Consider the following 20,585-nt stretch of genomic DNA (forward strand, 5'->3'; position numbering starts at 1 on the left):
GAGACAACTACATGGTCATGTGACTCAGATAAATGGATTTATTTTTAGATACTAGGAATTCTAAAGGAAATTGTCTATGTAATAGTGAATGAATTTTGGTATTCACGTGGTGGGTATTCTGTGTTGGAAGATAGGTTACACCTTTTGTTTGATGACAATGGCGCAATTAATATAGTAATCATTGCAAACAAATATGGTGAAATGCATTTATTTGTGGTACACATTGTGTCAGAAGTTGTGGTTATTGACAACCTTTTGGAATATAGGGTTAGAGTGGTAATGATGGAGGAGTTCAGAGCGAGGCTAACTATGACAATGATGGTGAGGAGTTTGAGGATGAGGGCACTGGTGGTGAGGAGTCTAATGGTGTGGAGGGTGATGTAGATGAGTTTGATGGTGAGGAGGTGATGTAGATGAGGTTGATGGTGGGAGGTTCATGTAGATGAGTCTGATGGTTGACTTGTTGAGGATGAGTTTGAGAGTGGGGAGGATGATGATGAGATACACATGGGTGAAGAGGTTGAGGTTGAGGCTGAGCAAGTTAATGTTGATTGTCATAATCAGTTTGTGGAGGCTAAGGTTGATGTAAATTATCATTCTAACTTGCATGGATTATTGGAGTTAGAATGAAATGGAAATATGAGCGGAAGCACCAAATGGAATTTGGAGAAGATGTAGTGATTTATGAAGAGTGAGAGGTTAGACCAACTCACTTTAGAAGGTGCAAGAATGAGATTAAGAATGTGTTTACCCCAGGGAGAGGAAGACAAGTTTTTTGTTTGTGTAATTTGGGCAACATAATACTATATTTCATAATTTGAATTTACAAGAGGCTAGCACACTTATTTATAGTGTTAGGGCCAACCAAAAGAGAGTCAAATTCAAAATCTAGATCTAGAAGAGCCAATGAGAGTGTGACATGTTACTAGTCACACTCTCCATGCTTCCTCCCATGTGTAACACATGTTAAATGTGTCTTATGTGTGTAGCTAGCTCCTTGGTGTGCCTCTTGCTTCCACTTGGATGTCTAGGGTTTACATTGGGATTAATGAAGTCCAAATGTTGTCCTAGATAGCTCTTGCTACACTATTATAACTATATTCTACTCTAGGTCCAAATATCAGGCTTAAAACCTACACTACTTGGTCAAAATATTTGGCCCAATTATTTTATGCTACTAAGCCCAATGCATGGCCCATGAAATCCTAAATTATTTTATACAATTATTTAAGCTAAAGCGTGGTCCAAAAAATAATGTTGACTAGTCTCTTTTAAAGTTAGTCAAAACTTAGTCTTCTTGTGTTCTTTTGACCTAAGCTCTAGTTAATATTTTGATTACTTGAAGGACTTCTTGGATATGCTCATACATTCATTCATCATAGAGTTGTCCTCTTGATTGGGCATACAAAGATAAACAAAAGCCCAATTAGACTCATATTTGCAAGTAAGTCCATAAACATACTATAAGTTGTCATCCTCCTTATTATGTGGTTGTTTGTGGCTGGATTGTTTCTATCAGCAAGTTAAAGGTGATTGTCATAATCTGTTTGTGGAGGTTGAGGCTGAGAATGAATATGAAAGATATAATGTGGAAGATTATGAACCAAATTCCAAGGAAGATTTTCAATCATTGGGTAATGATGATAACCCAATTGATGACATAGGCCTACAGGATAGAAGATTTGGATAATGTGGATAAGAGTGAGGAAGTTGATAACATGCCATGAAGTAGTGGTGAATTCCCTACTTTTACCATGCCTAAAAACATGGTCAATTTCAAGTGGGATTTAGGGACCTATTTTATAGACAAGGAAGTTTTCAAAGATGAAATAAAAACATATGTTGTTTATTCTGGGATAAATCTCAAAATGTTAAAGAATGACAATATAGAAGATTTAGGGTTAAAATGTAATGGATCTGGTATAAGTGGTTTGCATATTGTGGCCATTTACCATCAACTAGTATGAAATTAAGGAAAATTAATTACATCCATACTTTTAGTAGGCAATTCAAAGTAGATTTACTTAGTACTAAATGGTTAAGTGGAAAGTTGAAGCCTTTTATAATCCAAAAATTGAAAAGTTTTGATGTACATGATAAAGTTGTCAAGAAATGGAACACAAGTATTTCTAGATCAAAGGCATAAAGGCAATGTTAATGGCATTCAAGAATGTGCATGGTTCATTTCAAGAATAGTACAAAAGAATTTATGATTATGCCCATGAGCTATTGAGATCAAATCATGGGTCCACAGTTAAAATGAAAGTTGAAGAAAGTAATGGGATGATAGTCTTTAAGAGGATTTATGTTTGTTTAAAGGCCTACAATGATATTATTTTGGCATGTAGGCTCATCATTGGTTCAGATGGGTGTTTCTTAAAAGGCTATTATGAAGGAGAACTGTTCACGACACTAGGAAGGGACCCTAATGACTAAATGCTCTCATTGGAATATGTTGTAGTTGAAATTGAGAACAAGAACTCATGGTCATGGTTTTTCAAACTAGTCATTGAAGATTTAGGAGGTGCAACAATAGTTCATTAAACACATTTATCTTTCACCAACAAAAGGTATGTACTACATCTTCATTGTGTATGCTTTTGTATATATTTTTCATCTTATGAAAGATCCATCTGCCCACAAAATGCAAGCAAACTACAAAAAGAATTAAATTTATCTTGATTTTAGGTACCAAGATTTACAATAACTTTGACCACCTTTTTTTAATTGTTATTTCTGTAATGGATAATGTGTCACTTTCGTATGTGTAATAGTTGTTCTCCATACCACTTGTTTAAAGTGAGACATATCTTTATAGTTCGAGACAAGTTTGTTGTCAACTTGGATAAAAGGGAGTGTAGTTTATTAAAATAGTATCTAGTTTAGTTCATATATAATGATTAATGATTTTTTATTTTTAATTAATTGTTATTTAATAATTTTCTTGTAGTAATATATTTGATTTTGTATTTCTCATGTTATTAGTTGAGTTATATATATATATATTAAAGAGATTTATGAATATTATTCGGAATCATATGTTTCATTATATAAAAATAGTGTGTTGAGTTGTTTACAATGATTATGATTAATTCATATAAATAAAATATTACCAAATATATTTGATTTTTTTGTATAACAAAGTTTTTTTGTTAAAACTATTACGCTTCGTGTTACAAGATTAATGCATATATCAACTTACTTATACTGTTTTGCATTTCAATGTAAGAGGTTCGAATAACATAAATTATACTTCAACTTCATAAAACACATGTCGGATTATTCCTAAGCAATTAATTAATACAAAATTTAATTTATTTTTTATTCATATTGTTAACGTCAAAACTATCCAATAAAAAAAATCTAATAGGTTTAGACTATTATTAGATCATTATTAACAATCTTCCATTATTGTATGGTAATGGATATTATAAGTTTTGAATTAATCAAAATAAACAAGAAGATAAAATAGTTTAAATATTAAAGCAGTATGAAAAGATATAGAAAGTTTTGAAGCAAATATGTAGAGACTTAAATGACAGAGGCATAAGGAAGATCAATATAATGTGTATGCAACAATTAATAACTTCATATGCACAAATTCAAAATGTTTCTCCCCATTTTCTTATTAGTATGTAACCAGCTGTTAAAACTAATAATTTTATTTACCATAGTCTTTTTCACTCCTTTTTTATTTCCTTTAAGTTTGCAGCATATAGATTAAGAAAATAAATACATTTTTTTTTTATTTTTATAAAATTATTTGTAATTTCTTAATGTTTATCTTATTTTATATGTAATTTTTAATAAAAAGGTTACATTATTAAATGGGCACATATAATATTGGTTATTCATAATTATTCTTTATTTATAAAAAAACATGTTGAAAGTTGAATATTTAGTTCTTATAATATGTTGACATAACAATTATATAAGATCCAGAATAAGAAAAATAAAGAAAATATCCTTTTACATTAAAATAACTTTTTGTTTTAAAAATATTTTATAATAAATAAATATTTTTAAATTAAAAAGATAAATAATATATAATAAAATGAAGCCTTATTAAAAACTCTTGTGTAAAAGAAAAAAACAGATATTAGATAATGTAGTATAATAGAAACCATAAAAAGTATATTAAAATTATATTACTTCTTCTAACATTTATAATTTGTTCTATATTTGTTATTTTTATAGGATCGTCAATATTAATTTCAAAGAAATTATATTCATTCATTTTCAAAAGGTGAGATGATGAGAATTCTTCATAATGTAAAAAATAATGATAGGAAAAAAAATATTAAACCAACAATCAATAATAATAGTAATAATAATTAAAAAACCCACTCAATAGTCAATGGTCAACTCAAGTGAGAAAGAAGCCGGTGACAAGAACTCCAACAACCGCCACATACCAACTCCGAACCACCGCAGCTCCGGACCCGAGCCTTGGAGGAACGTCCCCGAGCCTAATCTCTTTAGGCTCGACCTTCTCCCCGGAGCTAGCATTAACCTCAACATTAGCCCCTCCGGCCAAACGGTGCCGCTTAATGTAAAACGCCAGCCACACCTTGTACTTCACCCTAGTCGCGAACTCCACACGCAGAAACACATTCCCGTTTTTCACCGCCGCCGTGCGGTTGAGTCGTGCTAAGTGCGGCGCCACGGCGGAACCCCACTTGCGCGCGGTTTTTTCGCGGCCCTGGTAGAATGGTAGGAGCGTGGCGTTGGTGAGAGGGCGCGTGGTGGTGTTGTCGAGGAAGAGCGCGAAGGTGACTAGAACGGCGCCGTATTTGACGCCCTTGTCCTTGTTGTCGTTTTTAAGGGAGAGTTGGAAGACGATGGTGTCGTTTTGGGTGAGGAGAGAGAGGGATTGGAGGGAGCATTGGGGAGGTTGAGTGCGGAGACTGAGCCAGAGGAAGAGCGCTGAGAAACCCAGGGAGAAGAGGGTGGCGAGGCAGCACGCGCAGCAGTCGGGGCGTGCAGGTGCCATGCACGTGACTGGTGAAGAAGAAGAAGAAAAAGAAGAAGAGAGTTTTATGGGCAGTGGTGATGTACTGAGATGCTGGTTGGAATCGATGATGGAGTGTTGCTGTTTGAAATTCTTTTCTCTTCTGCCCCTCTTCGAATGTCTTCCACCTTCATCTTCAATTATTCTTCCTTTTCACTAATTCAAATATTACATTTTTCAAATAAGTTTTAAATTCTCGTATAATTATTTTTCATTTTTTTTTATGGAATGTTATTTTTTTTTTATATTTTTTAATTCAATTTCTGCGATTTAATTTTATTCAGTTTTCTTGTTGTCGATATTATTAAATTTTAACAAGTTTATTTTAAATTACTATGGTTTAGGGTTTACTGATGGTAGTTCTTCATGTACTTTTAATTTTTTTCCTGCACCCACAATGTTATGCAAAGACCAAACTCTTTCTATTGTTTTTTAAGAACCCTAAAATGCACTTGAACTGTATTTATTTTTTTTGCATTCTGGATTATGGAATATGGAAAAATTTCATATTGATACTTGAGTAAAATTTCAGATCTACCAATCCGTAATTCAAAATATGTATTTCACATTTAAAAATCCATCGTTCAAAAAAAGTATTCAAGATTCACCAATTCGTAACAGACATATGCATTATGGATTTAGAAATCCATAATTAAAAAAAAAATATTCTAAATCCATCAATCCATAACAAAATTAGGCTTCCAGATTCAGCAATCCGAAAATCAATAATTTATGCAAAATTTGCTTATGGAAAACACCCTCATTCGAAAAAAAAAATGATTCAATTATGGATTGATAAATCCGTAACACACTTCCAGATCTCGATTTCCAATAACAACGGTATCATTTTTCAAATAAAAGTTAGATTTAGAAAATTGTAAGCCAACTTGAAAGTTTGATAACAAGAGAGACCTATAATCTTGAATTAGTTGTAGGTTTTGTTCGATAAGTGAAGTAGTGTTTAAGATTCCTTCATATAATAATATACGTGGAGTATAGAAAATAACTATATAATCTGAAATATTAAAATCACTTATTGTCCATACACCCATGACATTCTAAATTTATAGAATATTGTTTTTTCTTTTCATTCAATCTAACAAAATCTAACAATAACATGTGATTTATGCTATAAGTATCATTATGTAGTCAATCATATAAAAAATATTCTTAAAATGTGATAGTTGTAATTCTTGTTTGATAAATATATTTTTAAAAAATTATACTTTTATATTTTTAAAGAAAAATACGTAATTTTGTAACTTATTTTAATAGTGTGTATTTGTACTTTAAGTTAAAAGTTAAAGACATACACAATTAAAATGTTAATATTATTAATCATTAAGTAATTATTTGTTAATTTTGTTGCTTTTATTTATTTATTTAGTGTCCTTTTTATTTTGATTTTCTTTCTTTCACTAGTCCGACACCCTCGGTTACAACATTTTGTTATTCTGTGTTCATGTTCGCCATGTATGCAGTGGTTGGGTTCCCACTTCAGCTTGCACAGCAACACAAAACGCATTTTTAGAACGAACGAAACTAACAATTCTGCAACAAAAGCTAAGCACCCAAACTCGTATTTTTCTACCTTGTTGCAGAGCTTAGATGCGCGCCCCCACCGTAAGAAACCTATGCACTCTCAGCGCCCTCTTCCGCTCTCGGTTAACCCGCAACCTCGACACCAAAGTTGAAACCTTTAGAAAATCTTCTCCTGAATTCGAAGTGGGTTTTGGTTCTGAACTGCAACACTCCTCAGAGTTCGACCTTCCTCGTAACTCTTCCCGAGGTACCCTTCTCAAGTTTTAATTTTTATGCCTACCCATGTTTTCATCTATTTTAAGTCTCATAGAGGAGTCGTATTGCGTTAATGAGTTTTGTGTTTATTTGAACTAAACGAGTTTGAAAAAAAAAATATTGGGCTTTGTGCTAGCGAATGCTTTTGTTTCACTTGTTTTGTTTCTTGGGGTTACTTTGGTGTGTTGTTGGGGTATTTGGGTTCTAATGGTGTTGTTTTTTCAACGTTTTGGTGCAGGGGATTTGGTCGACGAAGATGGGAAAACTGCTCAACTCTCTGCTATACTGTGCTGTAAGTGTTTGTTGAAATTACTGACAGAGTACATGTCTTGTGTTTTACTTCGGGTGACGTGGTTACCTAGAGAATTGAAATGGCCTTTTGCTCATGTTTTTGTTTTGTGTCAATGTTGGGCATGTGCTGTTTTTTTCTTTTGCAGCTAAACAGGACAAGGGGTCTGGTTATGATGAGGTCGATCACGAAGAAAAATGGAAAAGTGTGGTAGAAATACCATGGATACCAGACATGCCTCATGGTAAATTATCGGGCAAACGAAAGGAGCTAGGGCGTGAGCGGAAGCTTAAGTGGATTTTTAAATACTCAGGTGATGTCCGTTTCAACAGGTTAATTAAATTCTGTGCAGATAAACTAGGAACAACAAACACAGTTAATGTGTTGGGTCACTTGGGTCGAAAAACAGGCGTCAAGGAGTACAATACACTGATAAGAATGTGCGTACAGAAGGCTAGGGTGACTGATGATGAATACATTGCTCTAAGTGAAATGAGTAAGGCTTTTCACCTTTTCAAATTAATGAGGGATTGTGGATTTCCACTTGAAGAGCAAACATATGATCCACTTCTTCGGTATATAATTGATATGGGTTTGGTTCAAGAATTTCAACTTTTCTCTGATATTATCAAAGCTGAGAATCCTGGTTCAGCTTCACGATTGGGTTACTATGAAATGTTGCTGTGGTTAAGAGTTGACAATGAAGAAATGATCCGGGACATTTGTGAGTTTATTACAGTCGATGATAGAGAAGACACTTCTGCCTTACGAGGTTGGTCAATCAATTTTAATGATTTGTTTTGTCTAATTTTGAACATTCAGTACAGGATTTTAAAAGCAACTTGTAAGAAATTTGTAAGTTGCTTTATTTTTTTTCATTTATGCTCTGGTTGATCGAGAGAAGAGAAATAGGATGGATGGAAATTGTTTGAGATATGCTTTGATTATGGTACGGATATATGATTTGATTATATTTAATAGAGAGATATGATATAATTTGATTGGGAAACATCTTACCAACTATTTCTCATTATTGGAATCTTTTATGAGGAGACAGTTTAGTGAAAATATCTGCTATTTGAAGTTCCTTAGGGACATGGATTGTAACCACAAGGCCTCTGTCAAGATTAATTTTGATGAAATACTTGTCAATTTCAATGTTTGGTCCTATTATTACCAGTTTATAGGCAATGTTCATGGCTGACTTGTTATCACATTACAATTGCATAGATTAATAATATCTCCTTGTTAGTCAATAATATCTTTTAATAGGTCAGTATTTCAACAAATATAAAAAGGATGAGTGGAAATGTGTAAGAAATAAAATAGAAGTTAATGGTATTTGGTTGAAGAGAAATAGAGAAAATATAAAGAGATGAATGCAAATAAGTTAAAAATAGTATAGGGGTTCCACCGATTTCAAAATTAATTATCCTCCAAATCCCCTAAATTAAACAAGACCAACTTATTTCCATCCTCTAAACCAATAAGGGTAGTAGGGACCACAATGACACCTTCTATAAGACATATTCTTGTTCTTGCTACCAGGGAATACTAAGTGACACACTTTAAATGATAACTGCTTTGGAAATGGATGTTTATGCCTGTGCTACAATCAATGGTATTTTTCTTAATTCATACCATGTTAGAAACACAGTAAGAAAACTGAATTTGCACTAAATTGTATTCGAAATATGTTGCTGGCCTCCAGCTTCCTAATAATAGAAGTGACTGTGCTAAGCATAGTTATTTGAAAATCAGTGTATGCAAAACAATTCATCTTGTTCTGTATTTTTATGTCCAAGTCCAAGCAACATTTTTGTATAACATTTTTGTTTCACGTGGTAGACAAAACTCAGCTAAAATCAATTGCTGTTGCAGTAAGTTACTTGATGGCTCTTTGTGAAAGTGATCGGAAGATGCAGCTTTTGGATGTGGTGAAGAATATAGACATCATCAAGCTTTTATCAGCAGAATCTATTGAAAATATATTCCAATCATTAGGCAGGCTCCAGCTGGAATCTGTTGCAGAGGATATACTTTTGGATTTGAGAGCACGTGGTATGATTATGATCTTATTTTCTTTAAACATCTTTGGAGATGGAATTAGACGTGGTGCACTCTTTTGTTTATTAGATAAGACCTTAGGTATATATATGTGTTCCACTTTATATTACAACTGTGTTTTTCTTGGGATTTAGATATTTGATGTGTTTGGTTTGTAAAATTATCATTATGATATAGTGTTGAAAAGATAGAAACCGAGATTACATATGAAGAATTTTGTGTTTTAAACTACAACAGAGCTATTCAATTTATTGAGGAGAGAACATGATTGTAGAATATTTAGTTGCCTTATTTAGACTAATAACAAAATTATAGAATCAATCTAATTGATACTAATATCATTAGTTACTATATATGTAGAATTCTAACATATCTACAAGATTTTAACATTCCCCCTTAATCAGGAGGATGTAGGTCATATACACTTAGCTTGTTACATATGTAGATAGAGGATATAGGTCATATGCACTAAGCTTGTTACATATGTAGATAGTTTGAGGACCACCTGGTGACTTAGCGAATATGTTTGCTAGTTGATTGTGGGAATTGATAGAGCTAGTAAACATTTCCTTGGAGATGACTTTTTCTTTCCCAGTATGATAATCAACTTTAATATGCCTTATCTTTTCATGTAGTACTGGATTTGAAGTTAGATGCATGACAACATGATTATCACATAGAAGTGATAATTGTATAACCTCCCCAAACTGTTGTTCTTGAAGCAATTGTTTGAGTCATATATAAGCTCCTAATTGGCTACAACAATTGGTTAATCTGCCTCTGTGCTGAACCTAGCTAAAACATTATGTTTCTTGCTTTTCAAAGGGACAAGGTTATCTTCGACAAATATACTAAAACTAGAGGTTAAAAAGAGTACAGGTGGGGTCTCAAGTAGATATTTGTTTTTCTTGTTTTTTTGGGGTGTATGAGTACAATATATTTTATGCAACACACTATGAGATGCTATAAATGTCTGAAATTGAGTAAACAAATACTCACATGCATTATGTTAGGCAGGAAAATAAAGACAGCACTTGGAGGGTGTATCATAGAAGGAAATTTAAAAATAAGGGTTGAGCGGCTTAGTTAGTTGTTGGGTTAGTTAGTTGTGGTGAGGGGGTCTTTAAATAAAGACCAACCTGCTGTGGGGAAGGGGATCTGAATTGTTGTAAGAAGTTGACAGGATTAAACCTGTGTGAAAGGAGCTATTCTCCTTTGTAACCCTTTTGGGTGTTCTGTTCTGCACTGTAATAAAACAGAGTTTTCTTTCTTCTTGTTGTGTTTGGGAGGGATTCTGGGTTTTCTGTTTGGGAACCTAACACATTATCACTTTGCAAAGTTCAAATTGGGACACCAAATTGATTTTTGATTTCGTGAAAAGAAGATTGAAAAATAGAACTGGGACCCCAAACATCTGAATGGACTACAATAACAAAAAGGGGACAAAGCCCAACTAATAGTGTAATTGGAAAAGGAACTATAAATATGCTTACCTAATTGACATCAATCAAAAGACAAAGATTGCAACTTGCAACTTTAATACAATAGATGATTCTAAAGTTATATTGCCAAATCCGCATATGGTTATACTATCACCATTTGCAACTGTAAGAAGTTGTTCTCTGGTCATTTTGACATATGAATTGGAGAGCTTCGAAAAAGGAGTTATGTGATCAGTTGCTCTTCAATCAAGAATCCAAACACCTTGAGAAAAAGGTTCATTAGTATTATATGTACTCTTACCTTTCTTATCTTTCTGGGTAGGGTATACAATCTAGAGAGTTTAGTCATTGATTTAATCATTGTTTTCAAATGATTATTTTCCTCTTTGAAAGCTTTCATACTAAACATTGAAAAACACACTACTAAAAAATAATAAAGATTCAACTCTTAACCAGAAAAAGGCCTATTTGGAAACAACCAAATCAGAGTCAAATGAGACGTTGCCATTGGTGCTAAAGAGGTCCCAAAGACCCTGTGTGTGGTGGTAGCAAGTTACGCATACTTTTCTCGCCCACCGCTAACCTCAACGATGATGGTTAAGAATGGCGGTTAACTAGGCAATGGAAACAAAGCTCTGGTACCAACTTGAACTATGTTAGAAATAAATAATTATTTTATTGATATCAATCATATCAATTACATCCTCATCATCAGTGCTTATAATAACCAAAACCTTTTTAAAATGGAAATAAAAATATGTTGAAATGAATAGGAAGATTCTGAAGATTTTTTTTTAAGTACTATGGAGATATTGAGAATATCTTTTACGTTAACAATATGCTATTTACAACATAATTTTATTTAGAATTGTAGAAATTGAAATTAGTTTAAAATTGTAGTCCTAATGTTTTTGGGCTAGTAAGGGTTAATATACAAGTACACATATATTCATAAACAAGTTTCACTTTGCAAATTATTGAAGCTTTAGAAAAAAAACATGGCTTTAATTTTCTTAATTCATAATGTATTGTTCTTTAAGGTAGAGATCTATTGTGTGTATATATAGATATATATTTTCTTGAAGCTTTGTTGAAGTTGCATATGTACTAATTTATGTTCTTCTAATACTTTGCCCATATTTATTTGGAATGTGAATGGATGGTGAAAATCTGTTCTCCTACGGAAGGATCAAGTATTATCTTCCTCTTTAAGTTTGTGGCATGTAAAATTTAGGATTTTCATGATGGATTCTTTTGTGATGCAGATTGTGATGCAGATAATATTTCAAACTTCATTGTTAGTTATGCTGTTAGCATTCCAAATTTAGCGGTGAGGAACTTCTCATGTCATGAATGCTATGGTAAATGTCCTTGATGCTATGTTATACTTTGATGCGCTTTTGCCTGCCAACAAGTTTTCTTCTATCCTAGAACCATATTTGTCATTCCCGGATATCAGAGTCGAACTGCTGGCCCCAAAAGTGGGATAGCGGGATGACCGCTATTCTAATATTATATATATATATATTAAATAATTAAGTAAAAGCAAATATAAAACCTAAATTATCAATTTATAATTCTCTAATTCTTAATAATACTAATCGAAAGCTCAATAAGAAAATAAGACACTTAATAAAAAAATCATTACTTCAATTAAAAATGAAAATGGCAGCAGAACATAACAAAATCAGAAACTAAATAAGACATTAAAAAATTAGAAACTGAGAGAAAGACAAGCAGAACTCAGAACTTAATAAAAAGATCGAATAAGTAAACAACATTTTTTTCAAATAACTGAATAAAAATCTGATATAAAAAAATAGATACTAAATAAGAAATTAAAAAACCAAAAACTAAGATAAAGGCAAGTGTAAGACAAAGGACTGAATAAGAAAAAAGAAAAAAGACTGCATTAGAGAGGTGGTTGTTGGAGAAGGAGGCTTGTGGTGAGGAGAGAGTGGTGACAATGAAACGTGTTGACAATGTGTTATATAAAATATAGCTTAAAACCTAAAACCCCAAAATACCCTTACAAACCATTACGTGAGGGTATTTGGACCTTTCACATGTTTCACATCCGAGACCTCAAAATTGAGCATCCAAGGTCCAATAGGAGAATTGATGAACTAAAGCTAGAAGATTACTAGATTGGGTCACAACAGCTGAAATAGATGCATGTTGATTGGTTGCTTGAAGTTTGAGAAGCTCATGATACATTGTGATATCTGAAGTAGAAGTGGTGGCATGGGCCACATTGGCTGCCTGATATTGCTGGTGAGCTTTGGTGCGACATTCATGTTCAACATGACCTCAACTGTTGCAAAAGTTGGGGCAAGTACATGATTCGAGTGTTACATCAACCTCTAACTAGGTGTTTAGCCATTTATGGCTTCGCATTGACATAAATAAAGTAAAGAACAAAGAGCGTAGAGTACACAACTATTCCATGGCTTTTGACAACACACTTAAATATTACTTCTGCAGTGACTTCTACATTGTTCTGTTGATTCCATGTGAAAAGCTTACCTTAGCAAGCAACTCCAGATCTTGAGCAACTACTGTTTAGTAGTGGTTCTAGGGTCAAGGTCGTGGCAACCACTTGACCAAACAAGCCAAACATATTCCTGGCATTGATCAAGCCTGATGGAAGCAAATTGATGCCTCTTTATGTAGAATTTTCTGGTTCTCTATTGATGGAAAATTGTATCCCCAATATCAAGTTTTTACTACTTGTTATGAGGTATGGAACAAAGCCAAGTGACTTTATTCCAATGATGTTCATTGTCTTTACAATGTTGTCATTGACCTTATTTCTATAAAGCTTGAAGAGCATGATATGCAAACCTATCTTGGTAAGCTCGATAGCTTAATTGTTGATTATGATGCCCTTATGCCTTTCACTAATGATGCAAACAAGTATGCTGAACAACGTGGAAAGTTTTTATGGTTCTTGCATTGGCTAGACTTCCTCGAGTTTGAATCTGTCCGCAATCAAATATTCAATATTGTTGTTCCATTTTTATGACAATGTTTACGAATATTACTTTGCCTCTTGGTTCCTCACACGTTTGGGTAGTCTCTTGACCTTTCAATAAATCCATCTACCTTTTACCCCAACTTTTCTAACTGGGTCGATGGACTAGTTATCGTGGTCGACATCCTCATTACAACTATTGTCAACAATATGGCCATATTGAGGCAGATTGTTGTACAAAGGCATGACAACAACCCAATACCACTAATATTGCTCATGTCGTTTCTCGTAAAGCATCTGCTGAGGTTTCAATTTCTATTGATGCCTATAATGAGTATCTTCAATACAAGGCAACCATGCAACATACACAACTTGTCGCTGACGTTGCTCAATCTGGTAATCCCTTAGCCTTTGTTTCCTAGTCCTCTTCCCTTGGACCTGGGATTCTTGACCTTGGTGCATCGGATCATGTGTTTGATAATAAGTCCCTTGACTCATCTATCTTTTTTTGGATTTTTTACCCTTTGTTACCATAACATAAGGCTCTCAAATAAAAGTTCATGGCATTCCTCAAATTCCTAATCTTACCTTAGATTTTGTATTTTATATTTTTGGTTGTCTTGTTAATTTAATCTCCATTAGCAAACTCACCTGTGACCAAAATTTTGTTTGTGTACAGGATCAACATCTCAGGCAAATGATTGGAGTAGGACATCCTAGTCTTGAAGATTATACTATTTATCACAATCGGTTTCTTGTATTTGCATTGCTTCTCAAGCCCCTCAGCATCAACACTTAGGTTATCCTAGTATTGCCAAAATGCATCTTATGATTTCAAGTTTTCCTTACCATTTGTCTTTTCAATGTGAGTCCTTGTAGTTAGGTAAACACACTCATCGTAACTATGGTCCTCGAGTTAGTAAAAGTGCTTCATCCCCTTTTTGATTTGGTTCATGCAGATATTTGTGTCCTAGTATTGTCAATTCAACCTTGGTTTTTAATTACTTATTTAGTTTGATTAATGGTTTTTCTAGATGTACTTAGTTATTCTTAATGGAAATTCATTTTGATGTTTTTTCTATATTCCATAGTTTCTCATGTGAAATTCAAAATCAATTTGGCATCCTTCTTAAAATTCACAAATTGACAATGCTCGTGAAATGTGTTGTACGAGTTTAGTCTTTTTTGAATTCAAAGCTATTCTTCATCAAACAACTTGCTCTCACACACCAGAATTTGCCAATCACACTTGGTTGACATTGCTCGTACCCTTCAACAATATATTATCTTTGTTAATGTACCTTTTTTGAGACTACTTCCTTCTCCACTTCTATTATATTGGATTCCAATTTTGTAGCAGACTCTTTAGGCATCTTGCGTGTTCCACTCAACTAATTTTTTCTTCGCCACCTCCATTGCACCAATACCAAAGATGATCATAAAACTCGTTGTTAATCACTTAACTGATCTTCAAGTATCATATTCTCTTCCAATCGTTCCTTTGGACACGCCTCATGCACATGAACTTGCTATTATGATTTGAAGAGTTACATAAATTTTTGCTCTAGATTATGGGGATACTTTATCTACTGTCACCGAACAAACTTCTATTCACCTCTTTCGACCTATGATTGCTATTCATCATTGGCCTCTTCATCATTTGAATATAAAAAATGCCTTCCTACCTTGTACGTTGCAAGTTGAAGTTTATATGTATCAACCCCTTGGTTTTATTGCTTTTGGTGATTCTTGTCTTGTTTGTAAGTTTTATCTGTTTCTATATGGTTTGAATCAATCCTCTTGGGCATGGTTTGGTCGTTTTAGGTCAGCCTTGACACAGTTTGTCATGGTTTACTCATGTTTTTGTGCACAAGCTAAAATTGTTATTTTAGGTTTTCTTTAGGGATCACAAAAACTATATAGATAAAGTAAATGCAAGGTCTATTTTGTATGAAATGTCCTTATCTCTAGCCGATGTGGGATCTCCAACACACCTGCTCATGTTGAGGCTGCTAACTCATGCGTGTGACTAGATATTTATGTGTAGTCCAATAACAGCCTTATAGTGAGTGGCACGATAGACCCAACAAACTCTTGTTAGGATAGACTCTGATACCATATTAAAAAGTGGATTTCAAGTCGGTTTTGTAAGATTGAGTTAGGTTTAAAGTTCACTTCTTAGTATTTATGTTTAGTTTAATGAGGCTGGCAACTGCTATACTAGATGCATGAAGTCTAGTGTGCAAGAGCTCATGATCCTTAAAAGATTTGGGCTGATATACAACCTAGAAAGGTTAGGTCTATGTTCCTGTTTTTTGGCATCCTCCATGTCTTTGGTTCAAATGCAAAATTGCATGGGGCAGCTAAAGGTGCCATTGGTAGATCTGGTTGCAGGGTCATTTTTAGAGAACATCCTTATTCCATTGTGGGCTATTTCTTGTGTTCATAAGGCTATTTCTAGCTATGGAAGCTGTTGTCTCCAAAGGATGGTCCAATCTATGTATTGAGTATGATTGTCAACTTGCTTGTTAGTTGAGCTTAGTCTAGCCCTTCCATCATTCCTAGTAGATAGCTTAATTGTTTTGTATGCAACAATAATACGATCTCAGGGCTATACTTGGTGGGCTAGTGTTCCAAGATTCATTTGTGTTGAGGTTTTCAGGGATAGATTTGATTTATCCTTTTATAGCGTTAGGGTCTAGTTGTGGGTAAGGTGTGGTTCCCCAACTCTTGTTTTTATATTCTTTCTCTTTTTATGATATTTTGAAATGCTGCACACAATTGATGTTATTTGTTGTGCCAACAACATAGTGATGCCATAACATTTTTTTTTTAAAAACAAAAAACTCATGTTTTGTGCAGAAACTACTTTAATCCTTCTTCACTGCCATGAGGTTTTAAACCATTGTGCTTCTATACAACAAAAACACATTATGTTGATGAGTTTGACCACAATTACGATTGTTTGCAAGTTTTTGTTTTATTTATTATGTTATTTGGGATAATATTGGACTTAAGTAGTTGTATGTTTTCTTATGTATGTCCTTTGGTAATTTTGAAGGTTGAGGACATCATCCCAAAAGTCAATAATATGCTTGGAATACTGGAAGTTCTGCCTTCATCGTCATCATATGAGAAGCTCATTTTGCATTTCTGTGGTTTAGACAAGGTATACCTCTTTTTATTCATCCTCATGTTGTAGGCATCACTTGGCTTGAAAAAACTCTATCCATGAGAAGGAAAGAAGAGAAGAAAAAAAGCTTGAAGGAAAATGCTGACAAGAAGAGTAATGAGCTCTATTGAGAATGTGGAAAGTGTGACATGGGCTCAAAAGCATTTTTGAAATGTAGAAAACTATTTAAGATCTAAGGATTGAATAGACCAAGTTGAGTATGGAAGGACCTACTATACACTAGTTCAATAGTTTGAAAGAAGCTAAAACCTCTTTTCCATGGTCAATATTTAAAATAACATTGATTACAAGGTTAGGTGCAAGAAAGGTTGAAAATCCATGAGAAGTTGGTTGAAATAGGAAGTGTATACATAGAATCTTTTCGATTTTTATCCTCTGAAGTGAGAAAACTAGCAGAAGGGCAATACTTAGGTTATTCATATACGACAACTTAGCTTGCAAATTGTATTTATATTATTTTTTTTGCCTTTTATTTTACAATGCAGGTGGGAGATGCTCTAGATATTGTTGAACAAATGTGTAATGCTGGCTTTTACTTGTCAACTGACGTGTTACAATTCATATTACAAATCTGTGAGGAATCTTATGAATACATTTTGGTATATCTCATCTTCCTTGCAACATGTCATCTATTTCTTCTTTTTGATAATTTACAAAATAATCTATTAATCTCTTCTAACAGCATATGTAATCAAATTTTGGCCATAGATTCCCTGGTAGTCAATGTTGTGTATGTGTTAGTCTGCAAAACTATTTTTTTTGGTAAGGTCCTTAGGGCTCAAACGACAGACTATTGTCCAAAACTACACTGTGCAGACATTTAATTGATATGAGATATACACATGTGTGCTTAGAGGCATCTTAGAAATTATTAGTTATAGAATAGAATGTATTGAAAACTAAACAAAGTTTTTTTTTTGTCTATTCGAACTTGTCTATCTCAAGTATGTATGAATTTGCAAATAATATTTGATCGCACTAAATTAAGCCCTTGTAGAACTTATTTATAAATTACATTTTGAATTATTTATACAATATGTCTAACATTATGAAACAATAAATCACCAAGAACTCTAGTAAAAAGTCATTACAAATAGTAGGAATTCAATTTCTTAAACGATGTCTAGATGTACTAAGAATAAAAATTATATTGCATTAATGCCATTATTTTTTATTATATCATCATGATTATAAAATTTATATTTGTTACAAACCTGTAATACATATGAATTATATAAAAAAACTTCTCTAATTAGAAATCAAACATATGATTTTGAAGTGCATTATAGTATGTATAATAATTATTTTCATGATCAAGGTCTATTAGATTGATTATTTAAGAACATAAATACATGTACCTAACCCTTTATCTATAAAAAAACGACTTTGTTTGCAATAAATCTGTAGAAATATTAATTTGTTATGATTGTAATTTACAAAGGGTAAACTTTTTATTTGTCTTATGTTTAAAATGATTGATCACTTTAATTGTCTTCAAATTAGAGATGAATGATTTTGGATAGTTTGTGTTTTTTCCTTAGAATAGGTGCGAATTATTTCACTAATGGTTTTGGAATATGTTGAATAAAAGAATGTGAAGAGTATGGTGCTGATTTAAACTCCTTAATCTAAATAATGTGGTCCTTAAATACACCCAAAATAAAACTTGTAACTCATGAAAATGCATGAGAGAGATAGGTCAAAGTGAATAGTTCTATACAGAGACAGCTCACGAACAAGCTAAGTTGGCTAAACAGACTTGAAACTTAAACGAATTGGACAACTGAGATTTCAATGACATAGCTTGTGCTTTAGCTTGTATATAATATAAATATATGTATAGAGAATGGGTTGCCAATCACAATTTTCGAATAATTGGTCATGGAGTCTCTAATACAACCTTACATTTTTCAACTTAATGGCTTAAAATTCAAGGTGAAGGTCCAAGGCATGGTGAATTCATAGTTAATTATAAAGAAAACGAATTGTTTTGTTCACAACGTTCGTTCCCATCTATCATAAAATGGCGAACTAATCTTTTACAATACCTTTGCAAAAGACTAAGTGATTTCCACAACATAGGATGGGAGGAAAGTGTTATTGGACGAGAAATTCCTTCTTTATATCTGTACATAAATAAGAATTACATCAAGAAGTTTATCTTTATTTTGCCATTTTTGTATTTTCATGAAATTTCATTCATATTGTTGAGAAGTTTTCAATTTTTTATATTTCAAGAGAGCTTCATTATTTTAAGTCGAAATTAATTGTGTATAATTTTTAATTGTTTTAACCTTGTATTCTTCATATCGTGCTGATATCTTTTGTTCTATTTTTCCATGCTTGACTAAAAATGAAGGTGCATCGAATCCATTCCATAATATGTCGCTATCAGTTGAAGTTGAATGGTGAAATAGGCAGGTGCTTGGTACACTTTTGTGTGAGGATAAAAGATGTAAGTTGGATCTTTTTTGTTTACATGGGTGCATGACTATGTTGATTTATAAGCCATTATGGATAATAAGCTACCATAGGATACTAAATGTGTTGTTAGAAGCTATTAGAAGATTCTATATATCTCTTTGTAATCCTTATGTTAGGGTTTGAGTTCTCTGTGTATATGTATAGAGGCTAATCTACTGTTTTAGATCAATGAATTGAATAAAATTTTCTCTTATTCAAATTAATACTTTTCAAGCTGGTATTAGCACTCTCGATCTTGGGGGCTCTGCTTTTTCATTTCTTCTTTACCGTCATAGCTATGGTTCCTTTTTAGAGTTCCCTGGAGTGCACCCATTTCCTTTGATTATTAGGGTTGCTTGAACTGCACCACGTCCTTCTTAGGAACCAACTTTGTCATTGTTATTTAGTGGTCGTTGCCAAAGCCTTCAATCAGATGAAAGATCTAACTAGGAGATTTGCTATCCTTTGATTTGTCCATCCTGAGAGTCATGCGACCGTCAAAGCTGTCACATGCCTACACTCGTGTCTTCTTTCGTGTGCCACAAAGTTTTGGTTTGTGATGGCGCATTTGGCAGATGTTGTCGTTGTCGCTTGCATCGCTGAAGTCACTTGGTCTATCACCGTTTTCTACTTTTGACTCGACTTGCGTGTCTCTCTTTAAAAAGGAGTAGTGTTCACAGACAACATTGTTTATTCTTTTTCTTTTTGTTCTTGCTATTCATTGTTCTTTTTCTATTTAGGAGGGGGCTAAGGAACCATTCTTTTTGGCATGGCAACTCCACTAAGCGATGTTTATCTTGAACATTTGCTTGATGATAGCTGTTTTTTTGGTTGAGATTATATCCAGTGGGCTCATTTCATCAGATGTAACTCAAAGGTACGAGTAGGCTCAACCATATTTTAAGGAGAGGCCATATCTCTACCCTAATTTCCAAATTTGGGACTCGTGAATTATTACATGACTATGGGGATCCATGACTACAAAGATTAATAGAATTATATATTATACTTCAGTGCCTATGAAATTTGGGAAGACTTTGCAAATACCTATTCCATTCGACAAGTTATCTTTACATGCTGAGTTAGAAAGCTAGATCTTTGATGCCATGTAGGGTATCCCACCAGTTGTACAATATTATGGAATGTTGAAGGGTCTGTGTATTGAGATAGACAAATATCAAAATTTGAAGCTTGAAAATAATAGGGATGTTATCACTTTTGCTCAGTTCGTTGAACGATCTCATGTATTTAAGTTCTTATCAGGATCAAATCTTGAATATGACCTAGTTAGGGCACAAATTCTTGGGACAAACTTCCTTCTCTTTTTGTTGCCTTTTACATTGTTTGAG

At 33.3% G+C, this 20,585-nt stretch overlaps 2 protein-coding genes across 12 annotated transcripts in view; one reads left to right on the plus strand and one right to left on the minus strand.

Annotated features, from left to right (window-relative positions):
- Nucleotides 1-4,208: 4,208 nt before the first annotated feature.
- LOC137826999 (protein NDR1) lies at nucleotides 4,209-5,102 on the minus strand. The gene has a single exon (XM_068633210.2). The coding sequence runs from the start codon at nucleotides 4,991-4,993 to the stop codon at nucleotides 4,367-4,369; it is 627 nt and encodes a 208-aa protein (XP_068489311.1). The 5' UTR covers nucleotides 4,994-5,102; the 3' UTR covers nucleotides 4,209-4,366.
- Nucleotides 5,103-6,413: 1,311 nt separating this feature from the next.
- Nucleotides 6,414-20,585, plus strand: part of LOC137827077 (pentatricopeptide repeat-containing protein At4g04790, mitochondrial) — a 35,342-nt gene continuing 21,170 nt past the window's right edge. For 3 of the 11 annotated variants that reach the window (XR_011083718.2, XM_068633316.2, XM_090297193.1), the window contains exons 1-9: nucleotides 6,439-6,800; nucleotides 7,047-7,100; nucleotides 7,246-7,869; nucleotides 8,979-9,158; nucleotides 11,872-11,936; nucleotides 14,260-14,286; nucleotides 16,642-16,749; nucleotides 17,259-17,372; nucleotides 19,133-19,228. Coding sequence is in view for 9 of the 11 variants with exons in the window: in XM_068633316.2 (XP_068489417.1) it covers nucleotides 6,620-6,800; nucleotides 7,047-7,100; nucleotides 7,246-7,869; nucleotides 8,979-9,158; nucleotides 11,872-11,936; nucleotides 14,260-14,286; nucleotides 16,642-16,749; nucleotides 17,259-17,372; nucleotides 19,133-19,228 (1,449 nt within the window). In the remaining 2 variants the exon portion in view is untranslated. Of the gene's footprint in view, nucleotides 6,801-7,046; nucleotides 7,101-7,245; nucleotides 7,870-8,978; nucleotides 9,159-11,871; nucleotides 11,968-14,259; nucleotides 14,380-16,641; nucleotides 16,750-17,258; nucleotides 17,373-19,132; nucleotides 19,229-20,585 lie in introns of those variants that run through there. The other 8 variants (XM_068633462.2, XM_090297194.1, XM_068633542.2 and 5 more) reach the window with 8 other exon arrangements.

Source organism: Phaseolus vulgaris, chromosome 11 (genome assembly GCF_051622355.1).
Source record: "Phaseolus vulgaris cultivar YP4 chromosome 11, ASM5162235v1, whole genome shotgun sequence".
In the NCBI taxonomy this organism is placed as follows: domain Eukaryota; kingdom Viridiplantae; phylum Streptophyta; class Magnoliopsida; order Fabales; family Fabaceae; genus Phaseolus; species Phaseolus vulgaris.

What these genes read in the sequence shown, in the direction of transcription:
- LOC137826999 (XM_068633210.2), bottom strand. Translation starts at nt 4,993, where the DNA reads ATGGCACCTGCACGCCCCGACTGCTGCGCGTGCTGCCTCGCCACCCTC.